The sequence below is a fragment of the Sceloporus occidentalis genome, unplaced genomic scaffold (genome assembly GCF_023333645.1).
Source record: "Sceloporus occidentalis isolate IW3139 unplaced genomic scaffold, rSceOcc1.0.p SCAF_198, whole genome shotgun sequence".
Classification (NCBI taxonomy): Eukaryota; Metazoa; Chordata; class Lepidosauria; order Squamata; family Phrynosomatidae; genus Sceloporus; species Sceloporus occidentalis.
In genome coordinates this window covers 498800-515440 of record NW_028317178.1, presented here as the reverse complement: position 1 = coordinate 515440, position 16641 = coordinate 498800, and the positions used below count along the sequence as shown (strand labels likewise).

Here is a 16641-nt window from a genome sequence, read left to right as displayed (position 1 = left end):
CACACATGTTGTTTGGTACCATGTCATTGGTTTATATTTTTATTAAAAAAAATACATTTACTAAAGGTCGTTATGGAAACCGTGACTTGCCAGGAGGTAAAGATATTCTGAATGAAGTCACCTGTCCACCGGAGTCCTTGAGATTGGTGCAAAAAAAAACCTGAGAATCAGGCCGTTCATCCCGAGACTGGGGTAAAAAACCCTGAAAATCTGTCAAATTTCCCTTGATACCTTGAGACGGGGGTTAAAAAAACTACCCTGAGACTAAGGGGGCAAACTCCATCGGTTCCCAATAATTCAGCCATTTCCTGCGAACAGAAACTAAGCAATCAATAAATAAATAGAAACTAAACAGAAACTAAACAGATTTTAATAAATTATATCAACTTCGAGAGATAAAGGAGTTGTTTGCGTATCGCCTTCATGCACAATTAATTTGTACAAAACATTCCGTGATTGCGCATTTTCCTTTGTTCAACTAAGTCCAATAAAGTTTACAACAGCTTTATGATATTATCTGGTAAAGGGGAGTCACCTCATGTATATATATTCCCCTCAGTAGACGATCTCCACATTCGGCTTTTACCTTCTGGTAACTCATCGGTTACATCACAAGTGGTAAGATCTTCCAGATCCAACTGCTAACTTTTAACATAAAATGACCATCAATGATCAGGTCACTAACACTATGTTTACAAAAAGGTCTCAAAACTGGTCAGAATGAAGAGTCTTTATATCTTCTGCATCATGGCTTTGAGTGTGGACCTCGTCCAAAGCAGTACGCAGATATGCCAAGACGCCGATAAAAGCTCCTGTTCCATCATTACATGCGGGTCACCTGGGAAAGACGGTCTACCAGGAAGAGATGGTAACGTTGGACCCAAGGGTGATAAAGGAGATCAAGGTAAGTGACCTCCGTTACAAACCCTTGGTGGTAGGTCAGCCAAGATCTTCTGTGCGTTCTCCATCGGAATCCTGAAGGAGAGAAGGGTGTCAATGTTCTCAGAAGGTGCCTGGACATCTGAAGCGTCAGCGTGTCATATTACTTAATCCATGAGAAGATCAAATGACCTTCTAAACATTTAACATTTCATTAAAGGGCCACAAGGAATCACAGGTCCAACTGGACCTCAAGGACCTACTGGGGTGCCTGGGACAAGAGGACAGCAAGGACCACCAGGTCCAAAGGGGGACACAGGTGACAGTGGGGCATCAGGTATGTGTATAACAAGTAATAGAATCATACATTGGATCATTTTATTACTTTTTCTCATAAATTGTTAAAAAATATTTAGTTTTATTATGCTTTTTAATTAAATCCTATTTATCTGATTATATATGTCTTTACAGCTAGTGTTCAAGAGAGGGGTAAGGGGAAATTCTAATAACCCGTAATGTAATGTAATGTAGAATGTTTATATTTATGAAGGTTTATCAATAATCTCCACCAGAGCGCTATAAAAATGAATAAATAATTGTGAACTGATGTATGATGGAGTGATATTATCGTGATTATCTCTGCATTCAGCACTCGAAGCTCTCAGAGGTCGAGTAAGCGCAAATGAACAAGAACTCAGATCATTGAAAACTGCAGTAGAAGCGCAGAAGAGAGGTTGGTAGTAACTGTAAAATATACAATTTATTGACAAACCCTGAAGGATTCTAGTTTTTTAACATAGAAACATAGAATTTGACCTCGGATAACTTTTAGGCCCATTTAGTCTGCCGGTTTTACTGATGGAAAGACCTTAGTCAGTCGTTGGTCTTGTCTTGAATTCAGGTTGGCTTTATGCCTATCTCATCCATGTTTTTAATTTCCTCACTGTATTATCATCTACTGCTTCTGCTGGGAGGCTGTTCCACTTACCTACCACCCTCTCAGTAAAGTAAACCTTCCTTACATTCAATCAAAGCCTCTGGCCCTCTATTTTTAGACCATGGTCTATTTTTCTGAAATTTTCTGTTTTACTTTATGTATTTAAACGTCTCTCCCATCCTCTCTCTCTCTCTTCTCTCCTCGGAGCTCCGTTAGTCTCCACATTGAGCTCCATTAGTCTTTCCCGATGTTTTTATATCCTGTAAACCGTTAACCATCTTCTCAGCTCTTTCTCCAATATGTTGATATCCTTCTGGAGATGAGGTCTCCAGAACTGTCCCCGATACTCTAGGTGGTCTCTATCCATAGATCTGTAAGGTGGCACAACCGCCTCGCTCTTCCAGCTACTAATGCCTCTGGCCATACAACCCAGAACCCTGCTTGTTTTTTCCTACACTCTATTGCATTGTCTGCTTACCTTAAGTCCTCAGAAATAACTACTCTTAAGTCCCTCTCTTCTTTTGCCAGAACAGGCAGCGCAGGCTGGCAGCTCAGGCAGGTGTCTCCCGGCAGACAGCTAATGCAGAAGTCTCTTGGCAGGCAGCTCAGGCAGGTGTCTCCCGGCAGACAGCTAATGCAGAAGTCTCTTGGCAGGCAGCTCAGGCAGGTGTCTCCCGGCAGACAGCTAATGCAGAAGTCTCTTGGCAGGCAGCTTAGGCAGGAATCACCCAGCAGGCAGATGCAAAAAACAAGGTGAGGGATCAGGCCAGGGTCCAACCAGTTTAAAATAGCAGGGGTCAGATGATAAGGAAGGTCACAATAGGAGATCCTTTGGTATCATGGATGTGGTATAGATTGGAGAGAGGTAGGGGACCAGAAACTGGACAACAGCAGGAGCAGGTGCGGAGGTCAGATTGGGGTGAGGCATCAGAAGACCAAAACAACAATGAATGAGCTCCTTGAGAAAGCAGCCATTTGTTGACATAGGATTCCGCTTATTTGGAAACTGGGTAGAGAAACCTAGAATTAAATGTTATTCTGTGTTGGTTACGCATCTATGGCATATACTTTGTGCTGGAGTTCATAGATTTTTGAAGATTAGCATCTTGCCATTCTGCAGAGACTTGTCTGGTGATATCCAATACCTTAACCCACCAAATAACACGCGAACACAAACTGTTTTGGCCACAGATTTTAATATGTATGGGAATCAATCACAATCAATTATTAACACAATAAAGTAATTCCAATCATCCCCCTGACAATGACATCCCCTTCCCATACATATAACAACACCATTAACCCCAACACCAAAACCAATCTGGAAAGAGCCTACCTAGACACACCAGGTTCTGAGCCACCGACCAACCAAACCAGAAACACACTATTTCCTATTAACCAACCATTGTTCTACCCTCACCTTATACTGACGAGAAGACCCTCAATCATCCTACTAATAACAGCGAGGGAGGGTGGAAAATTCAGGTATGAAAAACTTATTAAAAAATGGAGGGACCTAACTGATGTCCTAACCCCTAACCAATGTTCGTTGACACCATTATCCTAAGCCCACCTCCTCACCCAGTCAAGGCCCTTTTAACTTAGCTATGCTGGGATCTACATTACTGTAACCCACTGTATCTTTTTAACTAAAATAAGACATGACTCACACTTACTTTCATTATTCCAGCTCTGGTTTTCACCAAAGGGACGAGCAGCGGGGACAAAATCTACATTTCCAACGACTTAGAAGTGACTTATAGAGAAGCCGTCCAAATCTGTTCCAAGGCTGGAGGCCAGTTGCCTTCCCCAAAGAATAGAGCAGAGAATGACGCTGTGTTGGCCATCTCTTTGGAGAAGAAGAAACGACCTTTCCTTGGAATTAACGACATTCAGGTTGAGGGAAGTTTCCGTTATCCGAGCGGACAGGTGATTGGCTACTCAAACTGGGAACCCGGTGAACCCAACGACGACTTAGGGGTTGAAGACTGCGTGGAAATGTACGACACCGGAAAATGGAACGATAAGAATTGTGAGGAAAAACGTCTCGTCATTTGTGAATTCTCCTGAATTTTTTCATCTTTACAGTTTTTGATCCACGTTGATTTCATGTCATATTATATCAATAAAACATTGCAATAAAATATAATCAAAATTGAAAAAAACATTAACAATAATGCCATGAATTATTAAAGTGGAGTTGTAGAAGATATAAGATAATGTTTCCAGCAGAATTTTTTTTAATTCAATATAAAAAAAGAATGCAGTAGAATTCTACTCGCATAAAACAAAAGGCTAATCCCTACGTGTTATTTTATGGGTTGTTTTCCCCTAAATTAGCAGAGAGACCTATAAAAAGTATGGTATTTTATACATATAAATACAATGTATAAATAAGTATTTTAATATATTTGGGGGGAAAAAATTCCTTAAATTCCAGTGTATTATAATGATAAATTTGCGAGTTTTATGAATGGTCAGGCTTGTAATTTGTTTCCCGCAATAAAATATTTTATATTTTCATTTTATTTTAATCTTTTTTTAAATATATATCTGTCAACGATAAAAACACAGAGAACCTGCCCATTCTACTTGAGTCCTCGAGATTGGTGCCAAAAAAACCCCCAGAGAATCTGCCCATTTACCCTGAGACTGGGGTAAAAAAACCCTGAGAATCTGCCCATTTACCCTGAGACTGGGATAAAAACCCTGAGAACCTGCCCATTTACCCTGAGACTGGGGTAAAAAACCCTGAGAATCTGCCCATTCACCCCAAGACTGGGGTAAAACCCTGAGAACCTGCCCATTCACCCCAAGACTGGGGTAAAAGCCCTGAGAATCTGCCCATTCACCTCAAGACACTGAGCCTGGGGTAAGAACACTCAAAATCTGCCCACTTACCCCAAGTCCTTGATATTGGTGCAAAAAAAACCTCATAATCAGGCCGTTCATCCCAAGACTGGGGTAAAAACCCCTGAAAATCTGTCCATTGACCTTGAGACAGGGGTTCAAAAACATAAGACTGAGGGGCAAACTCTAACCGTCCCCAGTTATTCGGCCATTTTCCAGAAACAGAAAGTTAGAAAAATAATCCTACACCGCGATTTTTTTTTTACAAAAAATGCAAATTCAGGCATTTTTCACAAAATGTTGTCAGATATCAAGATCGAGAGTCAAAGGAGTTGTTTTTGTTTCCTCTTCATGTAGATAACATTCATCGATCTCACACTTTTTAGTAACGTTTGTTACATTATGTTATTTCACAATGTAGAAAAAGTGACTTATAAAATGTATTGACTTGAAGTGGATAATACTGGTTTTTGTTAAAGATACAAGAAAAATGACCATAATGAAACAGGAGTTAAAATACTCTAGAAAAACAAAATGAGTGGAATTCGGTGGGTCCTGAAGACACAGCAGATTCCTACACACTATTTTTCTCAAATTTCACTCTTACTGGGGAAAAAAAATCTGAAATTGATCTTTTGACACCAAAGACGACACAGGATTTAATAATGGTTTAAATTTTAAAAAGTATTTTTAGTAAAATTTTACCTACTATATATATACTAAACTCCACATAGGGAGTATGACTGCCCCATAGAATTATGTCCCGGTCCTCCTATCCCTTTTGGCCATATTTATCCCATGTCTGAACCCGAACTCGCTACTCTCAAAGATTACATAGATGAAGGAATTCATACGGCCGTCAACCAGTGGCGTCGGCAGGGAGGGGCCAGAGGGGGCCATGGCCCCCCCTACATCATGCTGTGCCCCCCGGTGTGCCCCCCCAATTGAAACGCCGGCTTTTTTTTTTTTTTTTAATAGACCCGGAGGAGAGAGTGAGAGGCGCCGAGCGGTTGCTGAGGAATAAGTTCTGAGCAACCGTTCGGCGCCTCTCACTCTTCTCCGCGACCGCGAGGCCTCTTCCTGGTTCGCAGTGCCGGCATTTCAAGCCGAGCGCCGGTATATGTCGTCATATCCGGCGCCCAGCAGTGAAGCCGGCAGAACCAGGGATACAGAGACCTCGCGATCTCACCGCTGGACAAGCCCAAGGTAAGTGAACTTCAAAGGGGGGGTTAGAAAGTTAGGAGGGGGTTAGAGAGAAGAGGTAGATAGGAAGTGAGAAGGGGTAGATAAGGATAGATTGGGAGGGAGAGGGGGTAGATAGGATAGATTGGGAGGGAGAGGGGGGTAGATGGGATAGATTGGGAGGGAGAGGGTGTAGATTGGGAGGGAGATGGGGGTGGATGGGATACATTGGGAGGGAGAGGGGATAGATAGGATAGATTGGGAGGGAGAGGGGGGTACATAGGATAGATTGGGAGGGAGAGGGGGGTACATAGGATAGATTGGGAGGCAGATGTGGTAGATAGAGAGGCAGTTGTGGTAGATAGGGAGGGAGAGGGGGTAGATAGGATAGATTGGGAGGGAGAGGTCTTTATGGGACAAAAACGGCGTACGTTCAGCTGTTTGGGGACAAAGTTGACATAATGTGTAACTTAGGTGCTGGTCAGGTTCTATGTGGGCAGTGTGGACACCAGGGCTGGCTTTGGGGTGTGTGACCAGTGATCTATGCCTGTAATTTAGGGGGTTTTATCTATACCTTTAATGCAGAGTTTATATGTAATTTCCAATTGATTTATATCTGCAAAGCTGGGTTTTGTGTCATTCTGTTCATCTGTATCGGCTATATTTCCATACATTATTAATGTTTATGGAAATATAGGATTTGCATGTCTTATTCAGTTGATCAATACCTGGAGTGCTGTTTCCATGTGTTGATTATTTGATCTATACCTTCAGTGCTGAGTGTACATGTGATTTCCAGTTGATATATAACTGCAATGCTGGGTGTGTGTTCTGTTGGTTTATACCTGCAATGCTATGTTTCCATACATTATTTATGTATACCTGCAAATACAAGTTTTTTTTTAATCTCATTCAGTTGCATGTGCTGTTTCCATGTGTTGTTTATTTGATCTATACCTGAACTACAGGGTGTAAGTAAAAGAACGCTATGGTTTAGTGAATGAGGGGACAAAGGGACTCTGGGGATGATTACAGGGGAGAGGACCTCTCAATGTCACGGTGCAGTCAGAAGGAGGGAACACTGCACTGACTCTCACTGTCTTCCCCTGATCTGCAGTCAGTGTGGCAAATATATTGGCAGCAGGGTCTAATATTAATATATATTGGCTGCAGGGGCTAATATTAATATATATCGGCAGCAGGGGCTAATATTAATATATATTGGCTGCAGGGCCTATTATCAATAAATATTGGCTGCAGGGGCTAATATTTATATATATTGGCTGCAGGGACTAATACTATATATCGGCAGTAGGGGCTAATATTAATATATGTTGGCAGCAGGGTATAATTTGTATGTATCTGCAGCAGGGGCTAATATTAATATATATCCGCAGCAGGGGTTAATATTAATATATATCGGAAGCAGGGTGTAATATTGCTATATATGTGCAGCAGGGTCTAATATTTATATATATTGTCAGCAGGGGCTAATATTAAAGAATGAAAAATAACTGTCACTTTAGCTGTTATTTTGAAATCATATTTTAATCACAGTCTTTACTTCAAAGAGATAAGTGCATATTATGTAGTTAAAAATGCACGTCTAACGTGTGTGTGTGTATATATATATATATATATATATATATATATATATATATATAGTGTATATGTACCGTTTTATAATTGGCCCCCCTACTTTGGTCCCTGGCCCCCCATGTGCCCCCCCTAAATATGAAACCTGGAGACGCCACTGCCGTCAACCTCCATTCTGGGGCTGGTATCTTTTTTGTTTAAAAAAAGGATGGTGGTTAATGTCCCAGTGTTGACTACAGGGAGATAAATAATATAATGGTCAAGAACCTTTATCTCTTGTACCCAAATTGATGGAATGTGTTTTGGGGCCTTGTTCTGTCCAGTACCAAGGTTGAAATGGACCCCAAGAAGGTCACAACCCTCCTTCAATGGCCACCTCCTACAAATAGGAAGGGTGTCCAAAGGTTTGTGGGCATTGCCAATTTCTATAGGAAATTCATATCAGCACCCATTTTGGTTCTTTCGGTACCTCAAAGACTGTACGTTCTCGAGGTTGATGCCTCTTATTCTGCGGTTGGTGCTGTCCTATCTCAAAGAGTTATCATGGGTATCCATAGCAGAGTTTAGATGGGTATCCATGGAGAATACATGGATAATTCCATGCATCATGACCACTTCATGATCAGAGATGAAGTGGCCTGCCCATTCGCCTTAAGACCCTTAGACTGGGGTAATCTGCCCAATGACCCCGAGTCCTTGAGGTTAGTGCAAAAAGACTGAGAATCCGCCCGTTCATCCCAAGACTATTTTAAACCCCTGAAAATCTGTCCATTTCCATTGAGACGGGGTTAAAAACCTAAGACTGGGGGGCAAATTCTAACAGTTTCCAGTTTTTCTGCCATTTCCTGCAAACAGAATGCAAAAAGAATGCAAACGCAGGCAATTTTCACAAAATGTTCGCAGATATCAACATCGAGAGATAAGGGAGTTGATTCTGTTTCACTCTCACATAGATAACATTCCTTGGTCACATATTCTCCTTTGTTTAACTAAATCTAGTTATAATAACATTATGATATTATCTGGTAAAGGGGAGTCACCTCATGTATATATATTCCCCTCAGCAGACGACCTCCACATTCGGCTTTTACTTTCTGGTAATTCATCGGTTACATCACAAGAGGTAAGATCTTCCATATCCAACTGCTAACTTTTAACATAACATGACCACCAATGATCAGGTCACTAACACTATGTTCACAAAAAGGTCTAAAAGATTGGTCAAAATGGAGAGTCTATATATCTTCTGCATCATGGCTTTAAGTGTGGACCTCGTCCGAAGCCGTGTTCAGATATGCCAAGACGCCAAAAATGAATCCTTTACTATTGCATGCGGGTTGCCTGGGAAAGATGGTCTTCCAGGAAGAGATGGTAACGTTGGACCCAAGGGCGATAAAGGAGATAAGGGTACGTGACCTCCGTTACAAACTTTTGGTGGTAGCTCAGCCAAGATCTTGTGTGAATTCTCCACTGGAATCCTAAAGGAGAGAAGGGTGTCAATGTTCTAATTTTAGAAGATTAAATAACGTTCTAACCAATTTTTATTTTTATTAAAGGGCCACAAGGAATCACAGGGCCAACTGGACCTCAAGGACCTCCTGGGGTGCCTGGGGAAAGAGGACCACAAGGACCACCAGGTTCAAAGGGGGACAGAGGTGACAGTGGGGCATCAGGTATGTGTGTAACCAGTACAAGAAGCATACATCGGATAGTTTGTATTACTTTTTATCATAATATTAATTCATTCTATTAACATTATCGTGTAATATTATCGTGATTATCTCTTCATTCAGCTCTCGAAGCTCTCAGATATCAAGTAAACTCAATTGAACAACAACTCAGATCTGCCTTAGAGGCTCAGAAGAAAGGTTAGTAGTTTGGAAAATATATTATGCAATTTACTTGGCTACAATTACTTGAGAAACCCTGAGGGATTCTAGGTTTTTAACATAAAAATAAAATTTGACCTCAGTCCCTCTCTTCTGTTGTCAAAACAGGCCCTCCAAAGTTACATTTTGCCTTTGGAATTTTTTTCCCAAGTGCATAACTTTAGATTTATCAACATTAAACTATGGCAGCCACACTCTCAAATGTTCTTCTAATATACTTAAATAATTTGACTCATTCCTTGGAAATGTCTACCTTGTTACAGACCGTAGTATCATCTGCAGTATCATCTTACCTTTAAGACCTTTTGCAATATTTTCCTTATTATTGTGCTTAAATACCATTGTGTTATAGAAAATCCTGCGTCAAGTGGCTCTGGTCAAGTGGCAGGGCAGAGTCTCTCGGCAGGCGGCTTAGGCAGATCCAAACAATATGGTCAGGGATCAAGCCAGGGTCCAACCAGAAGAAGTATCTAAAATACCAGGGGTCAGGCAATAAGGAAGGTCAAAGTGCAAGATGCTTTTGTATCAGAGGGTCATGGATAGGGTATAGAGTGGAGAGAGGTAGGGGACTAGGAACTGGACAACAGCAGGAGCATGCGTGGAGGTTGGATTGGGGTGAGGCATCAGAAGGTCAAGCCAGAACAATGGCTGAGCACCTAGAGAAATTATCCATTTGTTGAAATAGGATGCGTTTTTTAGGAAACTGGAGAGAGAAACCTTAATAACGGGCACATCTGGTCATCTTAGATTAGAATTAAATGTAATTCTATGATGGTTATGCATCTATGACGTATACTATCAATGGTCTGGTCTTTGTATTAGAGTTCATAAATTTTGGAAGCTTAGCATCTCAACATTCTGCAAAAAACATTAAAAACCTCTGTTAAAATAAAATAAGACATGACTCACGCTTACTTTCATTATTCCAGCTCTGGTTTTCACGAAAGGGACGAGCAGCGGGGACAAAATCTACATTTCCAACGACGTAGAAGTGACTTATAGAGAAGCCGTCCAAATGTGTTCCAAGGCTGGAGGCCAGTTGGTTACCCCGAAGAATAGCGCAGAGAATGACGCTGTGAGGACAATCGCTGTGGAGAAGAACAAACGTTATTTCCTCGGAATTAACGACATTGACTTTGAGGGAAGTTTCCGTTATCTGAATGGACAGACGATTGGCTACTCAAACTGGGAAACCAATCAACCCGATGACTATCGCCAGGCTGAAGACTGCGGGGAAATGTTCGTTAACGGAAAATGGGGCGATATATGGTGTCAGGAAAGAAAACCTGTCATTTGTGAATTCTCCTGAATTTTTTTTAATCTTTACAATTTTTGACCCACGTTGATTTCATTTCATATTATATCAATAATCTAAAATATCATCAAAGTAGACACAAAAAAAATACCAATAATGCCATTAATTATTAAAGTGGAGAAAAAGAAGAATTGTGGAAGATACAAGATAACGTTTCTAGAGGGAAAAAATGTATTCACTATAAAAAAATAATCAAGTAGAATTCTACTCGTATAAAACAAAAAGCTAAGCCTACCTGTTTTAGGTTGTTTTTCCCTAAATGATTGTTTTCCTTACAGAGACCAATAAAAAGAATTGTATTTTAAATAATTGCATATCTTATATGTTTTAATATATTTTGGGAAAAACTCCTTAAATTCCAGGTTAATATAATGATAAATTTGAATTGTCAGGCTTGTAATTTGTTTCCCGCAATAAAATCTTTAAAATTTTCATTTTATTTTAATATTTTTTTTATATATGTCTGTCAACGGTTTCCACTGCGACCTGGATCAGCTCATCCTGCAGCAAACCACAATATATTGTAACATTATTCAAAGTGGGGCCACACTATAGTAGGGTCACCTACTGAGCGGGTGGTAAATAAGTGGAGCAGCCTCCCAGTAGAAGTGGTAGAGGTTAATACAGTGAGGAGATTTAAGCACGCATGGGATAGACATACGGCCCCTGAATCTAAGACGAGACCAACGACTGATTAAGATTTGAGTCTTTACAGCAGGAAAGCATCACGGTTCTTACCTGCCCTGAATGGCATGAATATCTACGTTCTGACAGCAAAGAAAGAAAGACTGGCGACCCGGCCTCCCGGTGGGGATATATGTGAGGGGAGCGGGCCTGTGTGTCTGCCTTTACTATGATATCAGAACCAATCAACCACAACATGGCTGGAGACAGCTAGGCAAAAAGGGCGGCATGACAGGGCCTGAGGTAAGCGAATGAGAGGGCAAAGGGGTCAACTAGGGGATACCAGGCCTGTTGCTGGGCAGTCCCTGCCCTCTGATTGGTGTGCTGGCATCTGAGGTGTTTTGTGAATGTTATATAAACAGCTCGCCCAGCATCTTAGCATCACAATTTATTGAATTTAAAAGGAAAACCCAAAGTCTCCATAACAGCACCAGGCGATCACTCTCATACCTAGGGTAGTTATTGAGACATTTGGTTTACCATGACATCGCGCCATGTGAGAATCTGCCCATTCACCTCAAGACACTGAGCCTGGGGTAAGAACACTCAGAATCTGCCCATTCACCACAAGTCGATGATATTGGTGCAAAAACACCCGAGAATCAGGCCGTTCATCCCAAGACTGGGGTTCCAGATGTGATATAGCAGAGAGAAAAGCACCGATCGGAATGCTCAGATATCATTAAATCAGAGGAGAATATGAAGGAGTTGGGTCCAGACTGTGTGACCCTGAGAATCTGACCATCCATCCCAAGACCCTGAGACTGGGGTAATCTGCCCATTCACCCCGAGTCCTCGAGGTTGGTGCAAAAAAGTTGAAAATCAGGCTGTTCATCCCGAGACTGGTTTAAGACCCCTGAAAATCTGTCCATTTCACTCGAGACCTTGAGACGGGGGCTAAAAAACCTAAGACTGAGGGGCAAACTCTAACAGTCCCCAGTTATTCAGCCATCTCCTCGAATCAGAAAGTTTGTAAGATAATCCTACACCGCAATTTTTTTTTTTAATGCAAACGCAGGCAATTTTCACAAAAAGCTGTCAGATATCAAGATCGAGAGACAAAGGAGTTGTTTGTGTTTCATCTTCATGTAGATAACATTCAGCGATCTCACATTTTCTAGTAACGTTTATAAAAACATTATGTTATTTCACAACGTGGAAAAAGGATTACTTCAAATTACTTATAAAATGTATTGACTTAAAGTGGATAATAATGGTTTTTGTTAAAGAAACAAGAAAAATGGCCATAATGAAACAGAAGTTAAAATATTAACTCTAGAAAAATGAGTTGAGTGGAATTCAGTGGGTCCTAAAGACACAGCAGACTCTTACAATCTATTTTTCTCAAATTTCACTCTTACTGCAAAAAAATCTGAAATTGGTCTTTTGACACCAAAGATGACACAGGGCTTATCAATGATGTATTTTTTTCTTTTTTTTTCTTCATTAAAGTACAGTATTTTTAGGAAAATTTCCCCTAGAATATATAATTGATATTTGCAAACGGGCCAAAAATGGTTCGGATATATTTTTTCAGTTCGCTCTCTAAGTGTTTCCCTACCGTCTCTGCTGACCACTTCCGCTTCTGTCGACCACTTCCTCTTACGCATCTTCGTCATCTTCTATCTTTTATCTTCTACCTTCTCTCTTTTCTATCTTAAACCTTAATCTTCTTTCTTTGTCAGCATCTCCACAGACATAACCTGGAAACTTCCACCAAAATGGCAGTGCTGCAGTGACATCCCCTCCGATCCACCAATCAGGGGAGAGGACGTCGCTGCAAGCGTCTTAATTTTTTCCTCACGTGAACTGAGAGTGTGAGAGAAGGTGAATGAATGTGGACCGATGAATGTCAGACTTAGTTTTTGTCCGATTCATGGGGTATCTGGACTTGTTTGCGGGGGCTTTGTACGAATCGTCAAATTTACCAAAATTCTGTAAATTTGCAATTCATATGAATCGAAATACACAAGTCTAATATATACCTACTTAATCATTTATTAAGATTTGTGAGAGATAGGTGTATAAATGAAGAAAACAAATTATCACCGAACCACCTCAAACATGTGTAGGTTCATGTTACCTATTTGCCAGGACCTTCATTGTATGATAACGCAGTGATTCCAGGTGTGAAAAATCAGGGGGGAAAGAATCAATTGGGATTCTCAGATATGATTAAATCAGAGGAGAATATGAAGGAGTCGGATCCAGACTGTGTGGCCCTGAGAATCTGTCCATCCACCCCAAGACCCCGAGACTGGGGTAAAAACCCTAAGAATCTGACCTTTAACCCCGAGACCCTGAGACTGGGGTAAAATCCCTTAGGATCTGCCCATTAACCCGAGACACTGAAACTGGGGTAAAAAAATGTGAGAATCTGCCCATTCGCCTTAAGACCCTTAGACTGGGGTAATCTGCCCAATGACCCCGAGTCAAAAAGACTGAGAATCCGCCCGTTCATCCCAAAACTATTTTAAACCCCTGAAAATCTGTCCATTTCCATTGAGACAGGGTTAAAAACCTAAGACTGGGGGGCAAATTCTAACAGTTTCCAGTTTTTCTGCCATTTCCTGCAAACAGAATGCAAAAAGAATGCAAACGCAGGCAATTTTCACAAAATGTTCGCAGATATCAACATCGAGAGATAAGGGAGTTGATTCTGTTTCACTCTCACATAGATAACATTCCTTGGTCACATATTCTCCTTTGTTTAACTAAATCTAGTTATAATAACATTATGATATTATCTGGTAAAGGGGAGTCACCTCATGTATATATATTCCCCTCAGTAGACGATCTCCACATTCGGCTTTTACCTTCTGGTAATTCATCGGTTACATCACAAGAGGTAAGATCTTCCATATCCAACTGCTAACTTTTAACATAACATGACCATCAATGATCAGGTCACTAACACTATGTTCACAAAAAGGTCTAAAAGATTGGTCAAAATGGAGAGTCTTTATATCTTCTGCATCATGGCTTTGAGTGTGGACCTCGTCCGAAGCAGTGTCCAGATATGCCAAGACACCAATGAAGAATCCTTTACTATTGCATGCGGGTTGCCTGGGCAAGACGGTCTACCAGGAAGAGATGGTAACGATGGACCCAAGGGTGATAAAGGAGATCAAGGTAAGTGATCTACATTACAAACCCTTGGTGGTAGGTCAGCCAAGATCTTGTGTGCGTTCTCCACTGTTATATTACTTAATAAGTCCTTTAGAAGATTAAATAACGTTCTAACCATTTTTAATTTTTATTAAAGGGCCACAAGGAATCACAGGTCCAAGTGGACCTCAAGGACCTACTGGGGTGCCTGGGGAAAGAGGACCGCAAGGACCACCAGGTCCAAAGGGGGACACAGGTGACAGTGGGGCATCAGGTATGTGTATAACCAGTAAAACAAGCATACGTTGGATCATTTTTATTACTAATTATTCTTATGAAATTGTAAAGTAATATTAATATTATCGTGATTATCTCTTCATTCAGCTCTCGAAGCTCTCAAAGCTCAAGTAAACGCAAATGAACAAGAACTCAGATCATTGAAAACTGCATTAGAAGCGCAGAAGAAAGGTTGGTAGTAAATGTTTGTAAAATATACCATTTACTGAGAACCTGAAGGATTCTAGGTTTTTAACATTTGACCTCAGATAAATATTAAGCCCATTTAGTCTGCCTGTCCCCGATACTCTAGGTGATGTCTGACCAGAGGTCTGTAAAGTGGCACAACCACCTTGCCTGCAGCGGTGGCACAGGCAGGCTACTAAATGGGCAGTGGTGGCGCAGGCAGGCTACTAAATGGGCAGCCGTGGCATAGGCAGGCTGTTGGCACGTCAATGTCTGTCTTAGTGTATAATGAGAGGAGTTATGCTGCACTACCGTCAATGTCTGGTTCAGTATACAGTGATAGGAGGTATGCTGTACCATATCTGTTCAGTAAATGTTATTTATTTTAACCTATTTAATTTATTTATGAGTTCATAATTTATTTTTCAAGATTTCTATTTTTCCAGTTGACATACAGTTCAAAATTAGTGAAATAAATATTCCTGCCAACATTAATTTTTGTGTGTATGTGGGCGGGGGGGGGGGGATGGTGCCACATACAAGGTCTGCCCCCGGTGCCAAATACTCTAGGAATCTCGACATCCTGCAAAAACATTACTGTAACCCACTGTATATTTTTAAATAAAATAAGACACGACTCACGCTTACTTTTATTATTCCAGCCCTGTTTTTGAACAGCAGGAGCAGCGGGGACAAAATCTACATTTCAAAAGACGTAGAAGTGACTTATAGAGAAGCCGTCCAAATCTGTTCCAAGGCTGGAGGCCAGTTGGCTTCCCCGCAGAATAGCGCGGAGAATGACGCTGTGTTGGCCATCTCTTTGGAGAAGAAGAAACGTCCTTTCCTCGGAATTAATGACATTCAGTTAGAAGGAAGCTTCCGTTATCCGAACGGACAGGTGATTGGCTACTCAAACTGGTTTCCCCGTGAACCCAACAACGATTTAGGGGTTGAAGACTGCGTGGAAATGTACGACACCGGAAAATGGAACGATAAGAATTGTGAGGAAAAACGTCTCGTCATTTGTGAATTTCTTTGAATTTTTTTCGACAGTTTTTGATCCACGTTGATTTCATATCAATAAAAATGTTTAATAAAATATAATCAAAATTGAAAAACAGTAACAATAAAAATAAGAGTTGTACCAGATTCAAGATCACTACCTATGGTGGAAAAAAAGGAATTAATATAAAAAAGAATCGAGTAGAATTCTACTCGTATAAAACCAAAGGCTAATCAATACATATAATTTACATATACAATTTAGAATTGAATATTTCCTCGAATTCCAGTTTATTGTAATGATAAATTGTGAGTTTTATGAATTTTCTGGCTTGTTATTTGTTTCCCGCAATAAAATCTTTTATATTTTCATTGTTTCTTTTATCTTTTTTTTAATATATCTGTCAACGGTTTCCACTGCGGTCTGTAACATTATTTCAAAGTGGGGCCACCCCACAGAAGGGTCCCCTACTGAGTGAGTGGTAAATAAGCGGATAAGACACCCAACAGAAGTAGGTAGGGAATAACATGAGGGAATTTAAACATGCATGGGATAATTGGAAATACGTCAGTAAAAACCCAATGTCTCCATAACAGCACCAGATGATCACCCTCACACCCAGGGCAGTTATTAAGACATTTGGTTTACCTTGATATTGCGCCATGTAAGAATCTGCCCATTCACCTCAAGACACTGAGCCTGGGGTAAGAACACTCAGAATCTGCCCATTCACCAC

At 40.7% G+C, this 16641-nt stretch overlaps 1 protein-coding gene across 1 annotated transcript in view; it reads left to right on the top strand.

The window, feature by feature from the left end:
* LOC149278190 (macrophage mannose receptor 1-like) overlaps positions 1-15941 on the top strand; it is a 29371-nt gene extending 13430 nt beyond the window's left edge. The window contains exons 4-10 of the mRNA XM_089502226.1: positions 780-904; positions 1100-1216; positions 2345-2483; positions 3507-3848; positions 10263-10572; positions 14265-14464; positions 15565-15941. Of these exons, the coding sequence (XP_089358352.1) occupies positions 780-904; positions 1100-1216; positions 2345-2483; positions 3507-3848; positions 10263-10572; positions 14265-14464; positions 15565-15941 (1610 nt within the window). The remainder of the gene's footprint in view (positions 1-779; positions 905-1099; positions 1217-2344; positions 2484-3506; positions 3849-10262; positions 10573-14264; positions 14465-15564) is intronic.
* Positions 15942-16641: the final 700 nt, after the last annotated feature.